Source organism: Centruroides sculpturatus, unplaced genomic scaffold (genome assembly GCF_000671375.1).
Source record: "Centruroides sculpturatus isolate CEXI.00-Female unplaced genomic scaffold, Cexi_2.0 scaffold3, whole genome shotgun sequence".
Taxonomy (NCBI): Eukaryota; Metazoa; Arthropoda; class Arachnida; order Scorpiones; family Buthidae; genus Centruroides; species Centruroides sculpturatus.
This window is the reverse complement of record NW_019384366.1, coordinates 747013-769065: the sequence shown is the minus strand read 5'-3', so window position 1 is coordinate 769065 and position 22053 is coordinate 747013. Positions and strand designations below refer to the sequence as shown.

The 22053-nt window shown below is 26.7% G+C and overlaps 1 protein-coding gene across 1 annotated transcript in view; it reads left to right on the top strand.

Annotated features, from left to right (window-relative positions):
• Positions 1 to 21563, top strand: part of LOC111612530 (Down syndrome cell adhesion molecule-like protein 1 homolog) — a 46509-nt gene extending 24946 nt beyond the window's left edge. The window contains exons 11-17 of the mRNA XM_023353766.1: positions 15937 to 16122; positions 19061 to 19354; positions 20189 to 20365; positions 20443 to 20654; positions 20886 to 20967; positions 21044 to 21187; positions 21306 to 21563. Of these exons, the coding sequence (XP_023209534.1) occupies positions 15937 to 16122; positions 19061 to 19354; positions 20189 to 20365; positions 20443 to 20654; positions 20886 to 20967; positions 21044 to 21180 (1088 nt within the window). The 3' untranslated portion in view covers positions 21181 to 21187; positions 21306 to 21563. The remainder of the gene's footprint in view (positions 1 to 15936; positions 16123 to 19060; positions 19355 to 20188; positions 20366 to 20442; positions 20655 to 20885; positions 20968 to 21043; positions 21188 to 21305) is intronic.
• The last annotated feature ends 490 nt before the right edge of the window (positions 21564 to 22053 follow it).

Genomic DNA, 22053 nt, shown 5'->3' with positions numbered 1-22053 from the left:
AAAGTGTCGTTTCTTATGGCACATTCAGATTTAAAAGAAGACATTTTTCAGACAATTTGATATTTTTCTATAGTCTAACATAAATAGGATGAGTCAAAAGTTGTTTAATACGTTAAAATATCAAACTGAATTGGGCAGGGAAATATTTGCATGATAGAAACAGATTATGCCGTCTGGTTGACACACAAACATTGTTGCACCTGAGCATTATTATATTTCTATTAAGCAAAAATTCCCCACTTCTTCGATTTTCTAAGAGTATTAAGCAACTTTTGACTCCCTCGTGTATTTTGTTTATAGTATCTCTTTATAACTTCATAAACTCTCAAAAATATAAAATATAAATAGAAATGTGAACGAAACTGTGTGATACTTATTACTTACTCCTTAAATTTTAATTCTTTTTATGTGTACTATGCCATTTTTTCTTATAAGATTTCGAAAGAGATAAAATCACATATTCTATTAAGATTTAATATTTTTATACATTAAAAATATATTGAATTTGTTAGAATCAAACTGTAATTTTTCTTTACGAATTAAAAAATATTTTTCATCTACACCTACTCGTTATAAATTAATTAAAACTAATTTTTCTTAAAGTTTTAGTTCTCTTTTATGTTATTTTTTTATCAGTTGAAGATATTACAAATTTAGTTTTGTTCGGAAATAATTCATTGTAACTCAAAAAGTTTTGAAATATACATTGTAAATGCTACATAATTCTTATCTAAGTAAGAGTTAATGAAAATAAAGTACTGGTATCTGTATTTTAGATGAAAGATATGGATATTAGCTAAATGCTAAAATTGATGCTTAATAAGAATAATAAATTAATACGTCAAGTTAATTAGGAATTCATTAAATTTTATCTATATACTGTTCAATTTGATCAAACATACTTAAGAATATAACAAATATTAACATGTACTTAAGTTATATATACTAAATATTTTTATATTAAACATTTATTTAATTTATTGAAGTTGTAAAAAAATATTTTATTGTAAAGTTTATAAGGAAATAAAATAATTCCTTGTGTAAAATCTTCCTAAGGTGTATAGTATTATATTTAATAGCTTGCATTTTAATATGAAAGAATAAACGTATAAATTTTTCCAACCTATTTTCTCGAAATGAAATTTTTCGTGTTACGTGTTAGGTTATACATCTTCATACACATTGAACAATAAAATCCAAATTTTGTTAAATATTTTAAAATTTATTTTCCTAAAATGCTGTAGTTTAATTGAAATTTTGTTTCAGTAAAGATATTAAATATTTGAGTTTAGAAAATATTATAACTCTTCATTAAAATCTACAAGAATAGAAGAAACCCTCCAAAATAAAAAAAAGTATATTCATAATTATTTTCACACATCTCAATAATTGTGTTCTTGAGATGTGTGAAAATTGCTGAAAATTGCAACTCCATTAAAACTAATTTTTTTTTTTAATTTAAGCTCTCTAAGATGTTATTTTTATCAGTTGAAGTTATTAGAAATTTAGTTTTGTTCGGAAATAATTCATTATAACTTGAGTTGACTTTTATTACTTTTTCGGCTCTGTGGAAACGTATAGCGATCGCTCAGAGAATGGACCCTGAATATTTTTACATTTTTCGACTCAAGACACCTTGAAACATCGAGAAATGCAAAAAAAAATTTTTTTCTGTATGTATGGATGTTACTATGATGGGAGGCACGTTTTGTTCACCTTCTTTGAAGCTTAATAACTCTCATGTTTTTTGTCGAAAATTTCTGAAATTTTGCAAGAGGCTTTGTTTATTAGGAGGATTGATGCTATTAAATTTTGGTGGTTAAAAATCGAAGGGCTGGGGATATAAAGGGGGGATCGTTTGTCTTATCTCCAGTAGGATCAGACTTAATGACGATTTTACTCGTTATTAGCATTTACAATTTTTTTTATAAAACCCATAAAATTAAGCTCTCGCCATTTTATAATAGTTACAAATATGAAAAGTTGTTAAATAAAACATTATAACAGATGGAGCCACCAAAATTTTAAATGTTGCCTGGAAAGTTACAAACTTGCTTACAAAGTCTTTTGTTATGGATCACACATAATTCAACTTAAGAAAATTAGAGCTTACTAGTTATAATGATAAATCTATAATTGATTTAAAATAATCTATATTCAATATTTAGATAATATATCGAAGCAGCATAGTTCTAAATAGAAAGTTATAGTTCTATGAAGATTAGTTATAAAATTTCTTTCTGAACAATTTAGTATGTCTAGGAAAAATATGGCGATGAAAATATGTAGGATGTTTTTTAAGTTATGCCCGATTTCAAAGTGCTGTATCATCCAGAATAAACATTATATCTTCATGAAATAAATTGCAAAATGTTACTTACACTTTAAAGTTTGACAGTGACGTACAGCTATTCAACGCCAGACCTCCAATCGTGTTCCAGTGACGTCTAAAAAGTTTGCTCGGAATCCCAAATTTGCATGTAAACGATGTGCGGGAGTGTAAAATGGGGATCACCACTTCGCCCCTCTGGTGAGACATTATCTAGATGAACAATTTGATGAACAACGGATTGATTGTAGGGCACAGTTGGTGATTGGCGTTGAACAGCTATACATCGTTGTCAAACTTTAAAGTGTAAGCAGCATTTTACGAGTTTTTTCATGGTGATGCGACGTTTCGTCTGGATGTATAGCAATTTGAAATCCGGCGGGAGTTAAAAAAACACCTTGTATATCGGTATTTCAATTAATCTTAATATTTTGACTCTTTAAACATACAAATTAGTCTTATTTCAAATTAGTAGTAAATTTTGAGATATTATACGTGATTATCAATAATGAATTGTTTAAAATTAATTATATATTCAACTTTTAATCAAAAATTAATTTCGTGAATTGTTACTAAAGAATCATTGTTAGCTGCGAACAGAAAATTCAATGTTCAAAGTAATAATTTATCTAACATAAGAGGATAATTGTATTATTCATGTATTTTAAAAATAAAACAGAAAATTTTATTGGAGAATTTGTAATTACTTCCATTTCCACAAATGAGAGAGAATAAAATAATTTCTACAGTGGATAAAAGTGTCGTTTCTTATGGCACATTCAGATTTAAAAGAAGACATTTTTCAGACAATTTGATATTTTTCTATAGTCTAACATAAATAGGATGAGTCAAAAGTTGTTTAATACGTTAAAATATCAAACTGAATTGGGCAGGGAAATATTTGCATGATAGAAACAGATTATGCCGTCTGGTTGACACACAAACATTGTTGCACCTGAGCATTATTATATTTCTATTAAGCAAAAATTCCCCACTTCTTCGATTTTCTAAGAGTATTAAGCAACTTTTGACTCCCTCGTGTATTTTGTTTATAGTATCTCTTTATAACTTCATAAACTCTCAAAAATATAAAATATAAATAGAAATGTGAACGAAACTGTGTGATACTTATTACTTACTCCTTAAATTTTAATTCTTTTTATGTGTACTATGCCATTTTTTCTTATAAGATTTCGAAAGAGATAAAATCACATATTCTATTAAGATTTAATATTTTTATACATTAAAAATATATTGAATTTGTTAGAATCAAACTGTAATTTTTCTTTANTTAAGATGCAGCACTGATAAGCACTGCGATATAGTTTCATTCTCGCGCTATTCAGTTTCTTACTTTCAGAATCTTACGTTTTTACCAAAATGTAAGGCGCGCTTGCATTTCTTGACATTTTAGTAAAGCACAGATGTTGAAACTACCCCTTAAGATTCAGCTCTGCAGCACTGCTGAATGCTGCAAAGCTGAATCTTAATGGGAAGTTAGTACGAAATTTAACTCCCTCTAGCGCCGAAACAATACGTTTGAAGGGTTATGACGTTTTTGTATTCCCTAAGCTTCTAGAATACGCTGTAAAAATATTGCTATCCATTTATGATGTATTCCATTTTCATATATTCGAACCTGATGATGATCAGTTAAGTGGATCGAAAACGTTCGTTTTTAATAAAACTCCCTCAGCAAGCAATAAGGTGTTGGTTACGTTATTTGTTTATTTTTGCTGGGTACGATTGTATTCAATATTAGCATGGTGTATACATATACGAATAAATCGTACAAGCAACAAAAAAAAGAAAGAAAAAGGTCAACAGGTTGCGCACGATATCCCCTGACGGCGAGTCGATTCCCGGACTATCCGGATGGATGGTAACACTATTCCGTGCTCATTTCAATCGGTACGAGTCGTAGGTGCACGAAAATATGAAATATAATGGTTCAAATTCTTACAAGATATTATTATTATTTATTGTGAAATTTTGCCGCCCCTGCCGCCCCACCACGCTACGCTACTGACTGTCTTAGTTATAAATCTTAAAATGCAACAAATAAGATGTTAGAAAATATATTAACAATCTCTATTATATTTAAATAATAAGATCATGTATTTTGATATTATCAGAATACAATTTTCATTAAACAGTTTTGTTCGCAGTAGAGTGTATTTTATTATTTGCTCGATTTACCTGGATAAATGATACGTTTGAAATTTCAAAAGAGGTAATGTTTCTATCTATTCTTCTTTAAGATAATTATTTATTAAAAGAAAACTTTCAAAAAGAACTTATATAATGAATAGAATATATTTATAACTTAAATTTTCTACGAGTTTAAAGGATTCGATTAAACAAAGAAAATAAAAAGAAAAATGCAGAAACGAGTTGCTTAACTTTCCTGGCTGTTATGAGGTTTTATTTTAAAAATAACATTTATATTATTAATCACAATAAATAAAATTATGCGTGGCACCATCTATTATGAGATTCTGTTATAAAAAATTCTATATTATTATTATAAAATGGCAAAAAGCTTAATTTTGAGGATAAAGATAAATTTTATTTTTATTTTTTTAATGTAAATGCAAAAACGAGTAAAATCTTCATTAAGAGTTGACCCTCTTTATCTCTCCACTCTCTCGACCGTTCATCACCAAAATTTAATAGCATCAATGTCCCTTACACACAAGCTAACATGTCAAAATTCATTTCTTAATCTTTGTTCCATCCTGAGATATTAAAGGAAATAGACGCGAACATATACACATACATACAAATCCACGGAATGTTTTGCCGTTTTTATGACTTTTGGGTCAGCGGAACAAAACGTGGAAATTTGACACGATTCCAATACTTTCTCGTTATGTGTAAGTACTGTACAGTACATAACAGCCGGAAAAGTAAAAATATGTTATATTTTTTATTATACAATACATACCCTATGACTATAATATTTCGTCCTATTATAATTTTTTTAAGGAATGATAAAGTTACAAATCTTTTTATAAATTTGTCGTTTTTTCTTAAATAAATTGCTTTAAACAAATACTTTAAATATGAAGTAAAATTTATTTTTAATAAAATTCAAAACAAACGGTTCAGATTCAGAAATACTGATATAACACTTTTTTAAATTAATATGCTGATTTAAATACTTTACTATGAAATTAAACAGAATATCTTTGACGATTTAAATATGCTATTCGTTTTCAGTAGAGATTAAATTAAATTAATTTGAAATTTTCATTATCTAAATAATATGAACGTTAGAAAATCATTACTTAATAATGTTGCACACTGTAAAATATAATACTGTATATAAATTATATTTATACACTCAACATATTGACTTAATGTTAGAATCAATATGTTATAGAATGCAGGGCCAGCTCGAAGGTGCCTTCTGTTTGTTTATTAAGTTAAGGCAACACAACAATTGGGCGATCTGTTTTGGGGGGTTCCGGGAGGTCTTTTTAAGGGTAACTAGCCTCTATTCAGGCGTTACAGATGTGGAGAAAACCCGGAAAACTCCACGTGGCCAGCCCGTTGTGGAGAGGTGCGAAACCACGACCGAACTCCCAGTGTTCAGGAAACGGTACCGCTTGGCCACTGTTGGCCGAGGTACCTCGTTGCCAGGTTGGTTTTACACCTGATTTTTTTTTTTTTCAAATTTTTAAGTTTTATAAATTTTACAACAGAGACATGTCTAATAGAACATATTTAAAAATCTTATATAAAATTAAATTTAGATTTTCACGGTTTATCCATTCCAGGCCAGACATACCTGAGTGCCAGGTAATACGAAGAAATACACATCAAATATGTCACATACAGTCAATAAGAATTGCATTTTCATTTAGGACACATGATCTATTATTATTATTCTACAAATCATACAAGTGTAACATTGCACTCCAGCAAACGGGAAGTCTCACCATTATTTCTCTTTCGCTTCAAAGGTTTAATCGGTGATTTGAAATATTTACAGCATATTTTGAGTTGAAAGTTAGTCGTAATTTGCATATATTTTGAGAATAGTTGTATATTTATTAAATATTTTCCTAATTACTTTCGTATTTATAGTTGTTTGTGATTAAAATTATTTCTATTCCGGGCGATAATAATGGCGGTATATTTGGTTCCATTGTAGTGTGGTTCTATTTTATCTTTTAAAATTTACTTTCTTAATTTTTAAAGTAATTTTTAATTAAAATGTATACATTCCATACTTTTTATCTCAAGAATCTGTTTCGCGTATGGCCAGCCAATCTACGCAATTAATTTTAAATTATTCGTTGCTTTATAAACATAGGGATGTCCATAAATTACTTAACGATGATGTGGGTAGGTATGCAGATTATCGTTACAACGCGGTGTGTATAAAAAGACGTTATGTAACGACAGGGTAGGACTTAACCTTTTAGTAACAAAATGATTCATTTTTGTTTTCGAAGAGTTGCATAGCTAATCGTTACTGCTTTGCAAATAATTAATAAAATAATGCAGCGTCCAGTACTCCATGCTGTTTTATTTCTTAGTACAATTAAGAAAGTCGCTGGAGAATATGTGTTATGTAATTCTGGATTGGGTATGTTTGATGTCATTACGGAGCATTATGAGGGTAAGATGGTAATTTAAAAGTATAAAAATAGCGTTCTATAATTTACGGACGATTCCGTATGCTGATTCATAATGATCCTTATAATTATTTAATTTTTACGAAAACAAATACAATTCACGTTGAAATACAAAAGAAATTTAATACAGACTGATACCTTAAGATGCAGCACTGATAAGCACTGCGATATAGTTTCATTCTCGCGCTATTCAGTTTCTTACTTTCAGAATCTTACGTTTTTACCAAAATGTAAGGCGCGCTTGCATTTCTTGACATTTTAGTAAAGCACAGATGTTGAAACTACCCCTTAAGATTCAGCTCTGCAGCACTGCTGAATGCTGCAAAGCTGAATCTTAATGGGAAGTTAGTACGAAATTTAACTCCCTCTAGCGCCGAAACAATACGTTTGAAGGGTTATGACGTTTTTGTATTCCCTAAGCTTCTAGAATACGCTGTAAAAATATTGCTACTTCCTCGCGAAACATTCTGTATATAAGGATATATTTTATTTTCGCTGATATATACATATTCTATATTTAAAATATAGAATATTTTATAGTTATATCTATAGTTATATCTATATAGTTATATAGTTGTATAGTTATATATGTCGGGCGCTGTTAATTACTGTTAATATCATGATTGTCATCAACATATTAAGTCTAACATTTTTTAAAACAAAGAGCAATTAGGAAATGCTTAATATACATGGAAACATTATTCTATTCTATTCAGAAGTAAACATGAAGTGGTTCGTCGATCATTTGTCTTTTGCATCCACCCAACATGTAAACAAAAGCAAGCTACCTCAATCATGTGATGGATTTTTTGACTTTTGTTGGTCTGGTTATCCAATTTTAATAAAAGATTTCAAACTGGAGAAGGTAGAAAAAGAATGAAGAGAAAACAGAGGGACTAAGACAAAAAAGAAGACGGATTCGATTCTTTCTGCATGCTCTGATCAATTAGATCAGAGGATATAGAAAAATCAGAACGACTATGATCAGAAGTTTTTTTAAATAGCGCTTTCCTTCCTGTCGGATCAAAGAAGACTTTTTCATATCCATCATGAATTTGGTCATACCACAAGAGATCGGCCATATGGTGAAGTACGGGAAAGACCTGTCTGGATCAAACCATCCATGAAAAGTAGTGAGGATTTGATATAGATTCAAATCTGGGTATTTCAGAGCGGCAAGTTGATGTTTTTACCACACCAGCCAACCAACCACTGAGATGGAAGATTCTGTTAATGCATCAGAACACGGGAACGACAAATGCAATAGGAAATAGGAGAAATTGAAGTAAGGAAAACAGTTTCTCTTCTCGAAGATTAGTGATGTGTCACCGAAAAGTGACAACTATGCCTTCCATTGGACAAAGTTGTCATCTTCCTCTAAAGAAGAAAACCGATAAAACTGGAAAGAGGATAGCGAATCCACTGAGGGTCAACATTTCTTACAATTGAACTAATCGACCTCAGATTTCTACTTCCTTTCCTGCAGTGGCAAATTAAACACCCGAAGACACTAAACACTAAGTATTGTAGCACCTTAGATATTCCATTTAATATGAACAAATGAAATTTAATATCCAATTATTTCTATTGGGGTCATTTAAGCTTGGAAGTTCCTAGCAAGCGATTAGTTTGCTAATAGAATAATTTCTCACTAGGCCTGCATGTGGAAAATGATGATTTTGTCAGCGCTTACCTTGACAATCATAATTTTAATTAGAATGTTTAGCTTAGAATGTAATTAGCTTTTGCCAAGTCAATAAAACAGCACAAGAAAACCAACTCATCCCTTCAATAACAGAAGGAAATCATATAAGATATTATGTATAATTGTGAATAAATTTGTATATAATTGTATCTATTTTAACATGTATTTCGTGAACCCGTGGCATTTTCTGAGAAGTCTACGCTTCATTTTGTAACAAATTTGCTAGAAAATATATAAATATTGCAAACTACAAAACTAAATAAAATAATTTAATTCTATTTTTATATATAATAAGTTTTGATAATCATTTTTTAAATCTCTTTACATTTGTATTTGATTTCAATTTATATTTCAAATCAAAGAATTTAATTTATCAAATCGTTATAAAAACAAACACAAATAAAAGATTAATATTGTTTAATTTTCTTCTTAGAAATTAAATTGTTAATTAGCAAGTTATAGTTTTCTTTTTTCTTTGACGCAAGATCCTATTAAATGACTGATGTAACTGAAAAATTAAATTGCAGTTACTTAGAATAATAAACGAATAACATTAATAAAAAAATGAACGGAATAAATTAATATTACATTAGATTAATAATTACCATTTACATTTGGAGTATTTAATTTATACTATTAGAATATCAACTACAAATGTATAATATTCAATTTAAATCCTTCAATTATAATCTGATAAAATGTAAGTTATTAAAATGCAATATTCAAACCTAATATTAATCATTTTAATTTTTTTTATCACTTATTAATTTAAATTTTAAATGTTTTTCAATTATGATTGAAAATTATTGATTTTAAATGAATCAATCATTTAAAATCAATAATTGAAAATTATTGATTTTAAATGTTTATCAATTATGGAATATTAAATTTTTATAAATTTTCTTATAAAATTTAATTTTTAAGCTATTTTAATTTAATTATATAAACATAATAATTTAACTTTACATAAATTATAGTCTATTTGTCATTAATTAACATCAATCAATTAATATTGTTTTGTTTTTTATTTATAATTCTTTAAATTATTCATTTAAAGAGTTATGTCATTGAAATATTAATTATTATTTAACAGTTTAATTTGAAAACTATCGCTTCTTTTAATTTAAATGAGCCGAAAGAATATTTAATGGAAAATATTGTTTGATTAAAATTAATTAAACTTGAATTCATAAAATATTTTTGTCTATTTAGTAAGTCAAAACATTATTCAAATTTCTGTTTTCATTTACAGAAATTTGAGAATTTATCAGTAAACTTTTCTTACGTTAATAGAGGATTTCCTAAATATACAGGATTCCAATGACAAAACTATCACTTGATCAGAAATTTTGAGATAAATATTTTCTACAAAATATAAATTACTTCAAGAACTGAATCGATAAAGGATTTCATTGTAGATATTTATTTCAAACATTCTTGAATTTAAAAAAAATTAATATTATTACTAATTAATTTTTATTGTTATATTATTTATAATTAATTGTATTAAAGATAAAATTAAAGAGAATAACAATCCATGAAATCAATACGCACAAACCAAATGAAAAGTGTTTCATGAGTTTTGTATTTTGAATGGAGTTCACTCCCGTTCCTCTTCAGATAAAATTAAAATGCATAAAAATGAAAATTTCTTTAATTAAATGAGAAACCAAATATACATGCATATGTCAAGTTAAAATGAATTTTCACAGCTACCATTTATGTGTTGGTTTTGTGGAATATTCTCTTCAATCTTAATAATTTACCAATTTTCTTTAGTTTATATATATATAAATCAATAATAAAATAAAGAACAAATTAAATTTTAAATATTAATATACTCTAAATTGATAATATAAATCGTAAGAAGAACTCTATTTTTAAACAAATTTCGTATTTTAAGCTATTATCATTACTTTTAATTCACTTTATCTTATATTTTTATTTAATTTAATGAAAAAGAGTAAAAATATACTTGAAATAAAAAAAAATATTTTTTTTGAAATACTGTTGCTTTGCAAGGTGTTTTCTTAATTGGTTTGGACGTTTGAACTTCAAACTCCTCTTCATTAAAGATAGAAGCAAGATTAAAGAGTTTAAATTACTTATTTTTATATATTTTTTCCCCTTACTACAATTTTAAATTGGTATTTATTTATTATAAAAAATTATATATTTTGTATTGATTGAGATTTATTCTAGTACTGTAATAAAGTATTTTATTTTGAAAAAGGAGAGTTTTAATGCTATATATCAATATACAGTACTAGAATAAAATTTAGTCATGTTATTAAGTTTTTACTTTCCCGACTGTTATGTATACATAGCAAGGGAAATTATTGGAATCGTGTTAAATTTGACCCGAATATTTTGCAAATCTTCATGCTTTCAGACCTTCTGAACCCAAAAAAGCTATTAAAACCGCGAAAAATTTCATGGATATTCATGTATGTGTGAATGTTGGCGTCTATTTCCTTTAATATCTCAGGATGGGATAAAGAATAAGAACCGAAATTTGTCACGGCAACTTGTGTATAAGGTGTTTTAGTGTTATTATATTTTAGAAGTGAAAGGTCAAGAGAGTGGGGATATAGAGGGGTCGTGTTTTATCTCAAGGGGGATAGGACTTAATGAAGATTTTATTCGTTATTATTATTTATACTTTGATATAAAATTCATCCCTATCGTCAAAATTAAGCTTTTTGCCATTGTATAGTAATGAAAAATATAAAACTTTTTATAACAAAATCTCATAACAGATGGCGCCATGCACAATTTTATTTATTTTTCTTAATAACATAAAAGTTATTTTTAAACTAAAAACTCATAACTATTTATAGTTATTCAGTTAAAATTCAAATTTGATATTTGAAATTAGTTTTATTTCAAAATGATTAGATTTTAAAATAATATGAAAGATAAAAAATTTAATTTTTAAAGTGAATTACAATTGATCATATTTTATTCATATATATTTTATAGTTTTATATTAATTTTATATAACTAAATTCACTTTATATGTGCGTTTCATTTAATAAATAATATATTCAAGTGAATCTTTTACATAAGAAAATATTTTATAACAATAAATTTAAGATTGTAATAGCTGTAAAACTTTAATAACTTATTTGCAACTTAAAAATATTGATTTTCTTTTAGAAATGTGTAAGTGAATAAGACAAATAATTCAGCCAGCACCTATATAATTCAATTATTGAAAAAAAAAGTTGAAGAGAATTTCTCGTCAATAATTTCCAATAATCGCCATAATTCTCTCTTTTGTGCTCTAATTTTGAGGAATAATTGAAAGTGTTAGAGCTTTAATTTTAAGGAACAATTGAAAGATTTTGAGATATAAGTTGAGGAATATTTAATTTTGAAGAATAATTGAGAACTTTTAAGCCATAATTTTAAGTTCTAGACATATATTACTTTCCGATTTATATTTAATACCTAATAAAAAGTAATCTACAGCTAAAGTATTATATATTCATTAAAATTAATTATAATTAATTAGCATCCTAGATGAAACAGATCGATCAGAAACAATAATAAAACTTTATTACAGAAGAAAATGTTTCCTTAAAATTTAGTTTTACAAAATGACGAACGATGGTGCAACCAAGTTGTAGACTAAATTCCTGTGGATTTTCGCTAAATCCCTCTCACTATGTTTAAGTGATCTGTGAAGTACGATTCAGAGATAAGAAACGTCAACTATATAAAATTTATGAGGTCTTATTTTCTGTCATCCAAAAGTATCTATATTTTCTAAGGGCAATTTCTAGAATCTATACGTCTTTGTGATAAAATTTAACTTTTGTTAAATATAGTCTTTTAGTAAAGCATTTTTTAAATATAAAATATAAAAAATTTGTAAGTAATTTTGACATTAGAAATTAAACTTTATATAATAAAGTTTAAACAATGACAGAAACGGATGATGAATATCGCACATTTACATCATAATTCAAGAAAGTTATAAATTTAACAATGTGATTATATGGATGATATATTATGGTTGTCTTTTCGAACAATTTAAAATATAAATTGACAAAAGTTGACAAGCCGCAGCGTTAGCTTTTATTAGAAAACTGTCGCCCAGAAACTTATTATAATAATACTTGCTTATCGAAAGATCTGTGATGGAATTTTACAATATCAAATCAATGTCAACAGTGACAACTGAATCGTCATTTGTTACACTTATTTGATATTGAAAATTTAAAATCTATAATCGAACATTGCATTACATACTTACTGATTCTAATATCCTTTATAAATCATTCAAAATTACAGGAAATAGTTTTCGTTCTTTTTAAATTCTCTTATATAATTTATGAAAAAATGTTTATTTTGTTTATCTTTAAGTTTTATAAAAGAGAAGTACAGTACATTTTTTTTTTCAATTTCTAATAAAATATTCCATTATAGAAAAGAGAAGAAACGAGCTACACTTATTAATAGAAATGTATAAAAGTTCTTGTTTTAATATTTAAATACCTATATTATTAGATATTGATAGCCGTATAAATGTTTATAGTAAACAGTGATATAAATAAAATTATATTGTAAATATATTTATATATTTTATGTAACGGTGAGAATACGAGGTATTTAAGACTTACAAAGAAATTTAATTTTTTCTCATTAAAAACATGAAATATTTGATTAGAAAGTGAAAAATTTAATACTAAAAATAGCATTATTCAAAAATAAAATATTTAAATTTTGTATAAAATTTTGTAAGCAAGTCTCTGAATTCTTTCGGTCCAATCTTGATCAAACTTGGAATAAGAATATTTCAAGTTTGGTCAAGAATATTCAGTCCAACTTCGATTAAAGCGCTCTTGTAAATGGAAAAAAGACAATTAGAGGAGAAGGTGGTATTATGGAACACTGCGGGTATTATGGAACCACCTCATTTCGAACTGATAATAAAGGCAAACTGTAGCGGAATGTGGCTGAACTGAACTAGGCAGACATCCATAGCAAGGGGAAAACCCGTTTTACTTCAGTTGAACGGTTGTCCGTATTGAATCAGCAAATTTGTTTTTTTCAAAATTCGCAAGTTTTGAATGCTAAGTGAATTTAATTATTTTTAAAATATAAATCGTGTAATTGTAGGTTCATTGGTGCATGTATTCCGTTCCAGAGACTTAGGGGTACGTATTAATCTGTGTGATGTTCACGTTTTTTAAATTCTGGTCTTGACAGACATAAGTTAATTCAAGATGGCGATGCGTAAAATATGGACCCCATTGGTGCTTTTACAGTAATATGGAACTCAACTCCTCCGAACTTTCTATTTGCAAGCAGACATTCCTCCAGAGCAATTTGTGAAAAAGACACTAGGTAGAAAGCCAATTCTTCCTGAGAATATCGAAAAAGAGCTGCTGGAATATATATTGTTGATGGAGGTCATATTTTTCTATTATAAAAGCATTTTTGCGATAAAATACATTGGAGTAAATAATTTTGTAATTATTTAACATTTTTTGTCCTTTCCTATTTGTTTTTGGCTACATTAAAGCATTTTTTTGAAAATATACAGTAAGGTTCCATATTACCACCCGATTTTCTCTAAGCCTACTTTCGGACTTTTTGTACAAAAGCCTTCAAAAACCATACTTATAATTACACTAGCGAAAAATCCAATTAGGAACATTTAGTTTACTAGTTACCGGTACTTTTCGCACAAAAACTGTGGGTGTAGTTATGATACCTTGTTTACAATTCACTAAAATGTAATTGGGGTTCCATAATACCACCTTCTCCTCTAATACTTATGAACGGGCCATTCCCATAAATATTAAATAGAAAATCTTTTAGTATCTGTAAATTATTAAATGTATGATTTACGTAACAAACAATACTAAATTATGTAATTTTCAAACATTCAAACTGAAACTTGTACGTAGACCTCACTACTACATAATATTCTTATTTGCAGCAATTCAATTTAGCGCCATACTCGATTTAGTGACAATTTTAGAGAGCAAACAGTAGCACTAAATTGAAGTTTGATTCCATATTTCGAACATACAAACAAAACTAACAGAGATATTGCTGACATTAGCTGCTCTTATGACAGGAAATGGCCTCGAATATATATTTTTATATAAATTTATTTAAAAATTTAAACGTTATTTAAATTTCACAAAACAATAAAGTTTTATATAAACGAAAACTTATTTCTCTTATATATTTTATGGGAATTTTGAATAAAGAATTATCTATATAAAATTACTGCTTAGTTTATTGTAAAGCATATAGTCATTTTAACAATTTAAATACGATCAATGTTTATAATGTCATAAAACTAACTCATTCAATCTATAAAACTATCGTTTAAAACTTTACGTAGTCACTACATATTTAAATTTATTGCAAGTAGAAATAAAGGCAATTTTATAACAGTGTCAGAATAAATTTAACATGTTTTCCCTTGCAGTAAAAATATTATTGGTATATTTAATCAAAATTTGGATTTATAATGTATTTAATATGTTAAACTAAATATTTATATTGCAAACGTTAAGCTATATTGAACCTTGAATGATGTATATGACTAAAAATATCCCATAAGTTTTATATTTTATATAAATTGAGGTTCAAAAATCAGCTAACCGTTATAAAGACTAAATTTCTGTTATATTCAAATCCTTTATTGCTTACAACTTCATAAAAAATGCCAAAAATAATACTATTTTTGTTTAGTATATAAGCTACAACACTTTTACACAAATTTACAAACTGTTTGACAGAAATTCTTATCAAAAACAAAGTTAACTGACTTTTGGGTTACCCGCTATTTATTTTAATATTTTTACTGTTTACATATAATAAACAGTATTATTGTATAAAACCAATATATATAAACTAATTTATTATATAAAACCATACGTATAAACTAATTTATGGCAGTGATATTAAAAAAAGTGCCATATAGATATAAGTATAGTGCATTTAATAAGTTTGTAGAGTTACTTTTATAACGATAATGGTAATATCATTATTATAATAGCAGCATTTACATAACTAAATCTTAATTTTGCAAGTACTGTACATTACTTATGCCTTTAATTTTATATAGACCTATAAAAAGATTTATAATAAAAATATTAAAAGTAGGTGAATGATATTATAAAATTCGATATTAAAAGAAAAGGAGTATAGAAAATTTCACTTGTTTTTATTTTCACTTGAAGAATTTATTTTCGTCAATATATTGAAAGTTGTTGGTCGTATTCCAGGTGTTTTTTTATATTATCGAAAAGAATACGGTGAATGGAAAGAAATAGAAGTTCGAAGTGAACAAGACAGTTTCATGTTTGAAAATTTAAATTGTGGTATGAAATACGAATTTTATTTAACTCCATTCAACGACGTGGGAAAAGGAGAAAAGAGTGATATAATATTTGGACGTACCACAGGAAGAGGTTAGTAAAATTGATTAAAATTTAAATATATAATTACATTAAAGTAGTTACATTCCTTTTTAAAATTCAATATTATCTAGAAAGTTCAATTTATAATTTATTATTTAAACAAAAATGGAAATATAAAGAATAAAAGGAATTTTTGTGATTCTAAAATAATTCAATAAATCTAAGTTTTGTTCGCCTTGGGCTTTTCAAATTTGAAGTAACTTTAGAAAAGAATGAAAAACCTTCTGCAAAGCGTTTCCCCAAGGATCTCATTACACAACTAGGGAGAAATTTCAGTATTACTTTCTCTTGTATATAAGCTTTCTTTAAAGGAGCTGATCGTACTGTATACTTTGCTTGCAAAGCACTTAAATAAGCAAGATTTACAACCTCAAAGGTAGTTTTCAATGATTTACCATTTTCACAAAAGCCAATTCACTTTTTTTTTTACCTTTAGATATAACAATCGATAACTTCGATAAAAATTCTCTGGAATGTATGTATATTGCATAATTCGTATTCTGTGATCAGAAACACGTAAAGAAATTTGTATCGACATTTCCTCTTTCTTAATATATATACATACATACTTCAGTAGATGCACTTATATTAGAAATTCTATTTAATTCATATATTAAATGAAAACGGTTTATTTTCTAGAAGTAATAGATTTATCGTAATAGGTTGTTGAAGTTTGTTTCCACTCAATTTAACATTTATAGGAGCATGATTCATTAATGAGCAACCGTTAAAATCAATTTAGACGTTTCATAAATTCATAACAAGTTCAATAAAACATTGCATGCTTGTTGTCAAAATTCAATCTTTAAAATTTCATAATTAACTTAATTATCGAATAATTTTTTATAAATTTAGAAAATATTAAACATAATATTTACAATTGTATTGTAAATATTTCTTATAAATTATAAAACTTAGATTTATAATTAAAATAAGTTTGAAAATTAATTAATTTAAAAATATATATATTTTTCCTTGTGAAAAATTAAATTATTTAAAGGAAAAAAATTTATTAAAAGTGAAAACTAATGTTTTATTATAACAAATAGCTATCATTAATCTATTTTTAAAATAAGTTTTTACATTACTGAAAAAATATCGCATAAGAAAGTTATATTTTATAGTTTAAATCATATTTATAAGCATTATAAAATATATATTATAGCTTAAATGATTTAAAAGAAAAGTTAAAGATACATTTGCCTATAATATTAAATATTAAACCTAGCAGATAATCTATACATTAAAAATGTAATATGAATCCTGCTATCAATACAATCTTTATGAACAAAGTTTAATGAAATTTACACGTGAAATATAGTATTAAGAAAGCTATTTGTATTTAAATTGTTTAGAAACAAGATATTGATGAATACATTTCGAATGCAGATCTAATTATATCTTTATTAACCAATTTGTTATAAAGATATGAAAAGAATAAAATTCGTTAACCGACTCTATCATTAAAGAGCAGAGTTAAAGTATAAATGTTTCCTTGTTCAAACTGCAACGATGATGACATATTCGACGAAATTCAGCTATTGAGTTACCTCATAACAAACCGTAAATCGTGTTATATACCCTGTAATTATGTTTCTAATCAGTAATAAAGAGATAATGGTTGTGGTTTCTGCATCGACGTCGACGTAAAACGTTGATTCAGAAACTAAACCAGAATTAGTTACATACGTAGACTGAACACATTCTCAGAGATAATTTTACTAAAATCCCTCAGGAACTATAAACATTTAAGATAGATAATGCATATTGACTCATTCGGAAGCAGAAACTAATACAAAAGTTAATGAAGTTTATAGTTATTAGATATTTGACTGCGTTGGAAGTTTGACCTTATGTTTCATGGTCGAAATCCGATTTCAATCGTAAAGTTTAAGAGTTATGAAAACTTAGGTGACAATTGATTTATGAAGTGTAACTAAGTCTTTCCAAAGATAATTCTCTTATACCTCGAAGATTATATATAAATATTTTCTTCTACTCCAACAATAATTACTTGGCAAAACTATTGAAGTAGAACTTTATTTAAATAAACGGATTTTAAGATATTTCAATAATTATTTACTATTTTAATTGAATTGAAATAAATATTTTGGTAGATTAATAATTAAAATAAATATTTTTATTGTCATTAACTGACAGCATTTAATCCAGGGGTTCCCAACCTTGTCTTAGCCATCCCTAGAAATCAATCGATTCATCTGGGAATTGATAAATTATTAGGAAAATTTGAAAGTTAGTCAACACGTTTATTTTTATTATATTTAAAAATGTAATAAAAACATGTTTCTATGGCTTTAAATTTTAGTTTTCTTTAATTAAAAGATGCTATTAATTATAATTCGATTTTTTAAATTTCATCCAATTTACAAATTCATCCTTATTTTTGCATCAGTATAAAGAATCAACAAGCAGAAAGAGCTTGGAAGCTCCTGATCTAGTCAATTATTACATGATATATGAGTAATTAAAGTTAAAAATTAATTAATATTTTTAATTGTTGTAAATATTTTATGTATTCTACTTATTTATCTCTTTGTTAAGTAATTAATCTGTTATTAACAATAACAGAATAATTTATTTTCTAATTGTTATTGCTACTAATTAATAAATTATATTATACTATACAGATTAGGTGCCCTTTTCGATTGTGATCTAATAATTCAATTGAATATCGAAACTTAAATGATTACAATTAAATAAATGTAACAACACTAAAACATTATCTAACTACTATAATAAATTAATTAATAATAAACAACAGAATATAAATTTAAATATTAAGTAATTAATTTATAAATAATTTTTGCTCTCGTGAAACGTTTAAAAATCAATACTTGTTTATTTTTTTATTTGCTGTTTTTACTTTCTGTTAACTTCTTTATTTCTTTCTATTTTATTTTTATTACAGCACCAGAAGCACCCGAAAGAGAGAATCTTTTACAATTTAATTCAACTTCGATATCGATAAGGTTGGATAGTTGGAAAAACGGCGGATGTCCTATTAAATTCTTTGAAATCCGTTACAAACAGCAAAAAGAAAAACAATGGTATAAGAAATTCGATAGAGTTAACGCTAACGAAAAAGTATTCTTAATAAAAAGATTAAACTATGGTACATCGTACCAATTGCAAATCACAGCTCACAACGAAGCTGGAGCAACACAAGCAGAATATACATTCTCGACACCGCCACAAACAAAAGGCAAGTTATTTTTAATTAATTTTATGCTAATAAGTATCTTAGAGCAATGTGGTTACTTTAACGGTCATCACTTTTTGGTGAGGGTAAAAGTACCAATTTAATTGAGCTTAAAACTGACAAGTAGATAACGAGACGAAGGAAAATTTATAAAACTTATTTTTAGTTCCTTTAGAAAGTTTCTTCTTCAATAGAGTTTTTATAAGACGTTGGAGATCTTTTTTTTACATTAAAATCACTAATTAAACACTTTGTTAAGCTTCCTTGGGGGGGAAAAAACTAATAATAACTAACGTTGCAATATTTAAAGTGTGTCATAATTTAAATTTTGCATTTTTTATTTTACGTTTTAAACATTAAAGTATTCAAATGTAAACTATTTTAATATTTATTTTCTATATTAAAATAATGGAAAATATTTTAAAATTGTATATTTTATACTCATTTCCATATTTTAAATGGTTGATAATATTACGATCATTGGGCTGCAATTTTTTCAAATTTCAGTCTAATAATCGAACTTCCGACATGATTTTAATTCAAAAATTTCCTCTAGAACGGAGTTATATAGGTAATGGCATGACCTGTTGTTATCAGGAATAGTATGATGTATAGTACAAGGGAAAGACACTACTAATTTGAGATCGAGAGCATATATTTTAATTTACTGTATATAATATAATTAATAAATAAGAGATGTTGTATTTTTAAAATTAATGTTTAATTATAATCGAATAAAATTACGTTAAAATAGAGTAAATTAGAAAAAAAAAATGTTTTTAACGCATAAAAATATATAAAGAATAATTTATCAATTGCCCCTTTTTTTATTTACAGAAAGGAATTATCCGGACAGTGTTCTTTTAAGTAACGAGAGATCTCCATTTTACTTGGAATTAGAAGTTATCTTACCAGTATCATTATCTATAGTCGTTGTTCTTGCAGTATTAGTGCTTGTTTGTATCATTATGAGAAAACGTACACCTTCAGAAAGTACACACAGCGGTCTTTATGGTCAGACTTGTTTTATTTTAAGATTTTGTAATGTTACGAATTTTAGACATTGATGAGATGGAACATATGCATTACAGGAAGTTCCACTTATGAAAACAGAAAAGTTCGAGGTGGACAAGAAGCTATGCTATTGGCAGAATTAGAAAAAGCAACAAATCAGAGATCAGTTGGTAGGAGCGAACCTACGTATTATCCAAGCCCTTATGCAACGACACACTTAGCTGAAAGTGGAGAGAGAAAATTGGTGGATGCAAATTGCAGTGATGTAAGGGAAGACTCGATTATAAATGTTACGTAAGATTTTAAAAAAACCTTTCTTTTCAGTATACAGTTAGCTATTTTTAGAAGAATTCCTACTTAAAAGTTATTTATTCATCTAGATTTTATATCCTTTTTCTAATTAATAATGTGATAAATTAATTAAATAAACTAATCTAATCAATATAAATATTTATTATATTTTATTCTCAGTTTTTACCTCTTATTAATGGCATTATTAAAAATTAGAATCGTATTTTAGATATTTGAGGAACCGCAATACGCGACTGTAAAACGTACTCCAAGACCTCCAAAGTCAGATGTTCATATTTATCATTATCCAGGTAATTATAATTTATACAAAATATTATTTAAATAATTTCTACATCTGTAATTATTTATTTATTTTTCTATATTTAGTTCATAATCCTGTAGATTTAGCAATGTTGGATGATGCAGACGAAACCTCTTCTCATTGGGGTGGGCATTCTAGAAGTAGATCAGAATATCGAGAGCATTCTGGAAGATCGGGTACACCAAACTTTTATTTATTATAAAAAAATGGCGAGTAGTTATGTTAAATTCAGATTAGTTAAGTCTTTTTTTTTGTCATTATTTTTGAGTTAATGTCATTGTTTAACGTGCGATATTTAAATAATATCATTTTTTCTATTTGTTTCAGGAAGACACAGTGCAAGACTCGCCTCGCAGTAATCGATATACAAGAAAATAAAATAATAATAAAATAAAAAAAAAATCAACCGTGCGGAATACAGAGTTATATCATTTCTGTCATTTCAAAGGATCAAATGTCGTGTCTTTCTTAAAGGGACATCCCAAAAGTTTATTGAAAGAGTTGTTTTGTTTTGTTATATAAAACAATCCAAAATAAAATTCAGGGATTTGTAATATGAAGTTTATTATTGTGAAAGTTGAAATAGTTCTGTACATAATTGTAATGTATTACATGATTTATTAATGAAATTGAAATTGTGTACTCTTTCTTTACCTGAACAATACACTTTACAAATCGTTACACTTCAATTAAAAAAATTTTTTTAATATACAAGGTAGTTCAAAAGTTAGTTAACAATTATAAAAGCTAAATTACTGTCTTATTCAAATACTTATTACAGTTAAAACGCCAATAACGGTCACCTCCTAACAACGGCCATTTTTTATATTCCCGCTGGTGGCCGTTGTTTAGAGGTTTGGCTGTACTTACAAATGGATAAGTAGTACAACTTCCATTAGTTTTGTAAACAAAAAAACACGTTGCTTTAAACTCAATTTACGATTTATTTTCGCAAGTTTATCTGGGTTAACTGTTAAAAATACAGTTAACTGACTTTTGGGCTACATTTTGTATAACGTGCAAAATTGTTCGAATTATATTTAATACTTAAATATATGAAAAATGATGCGAAATT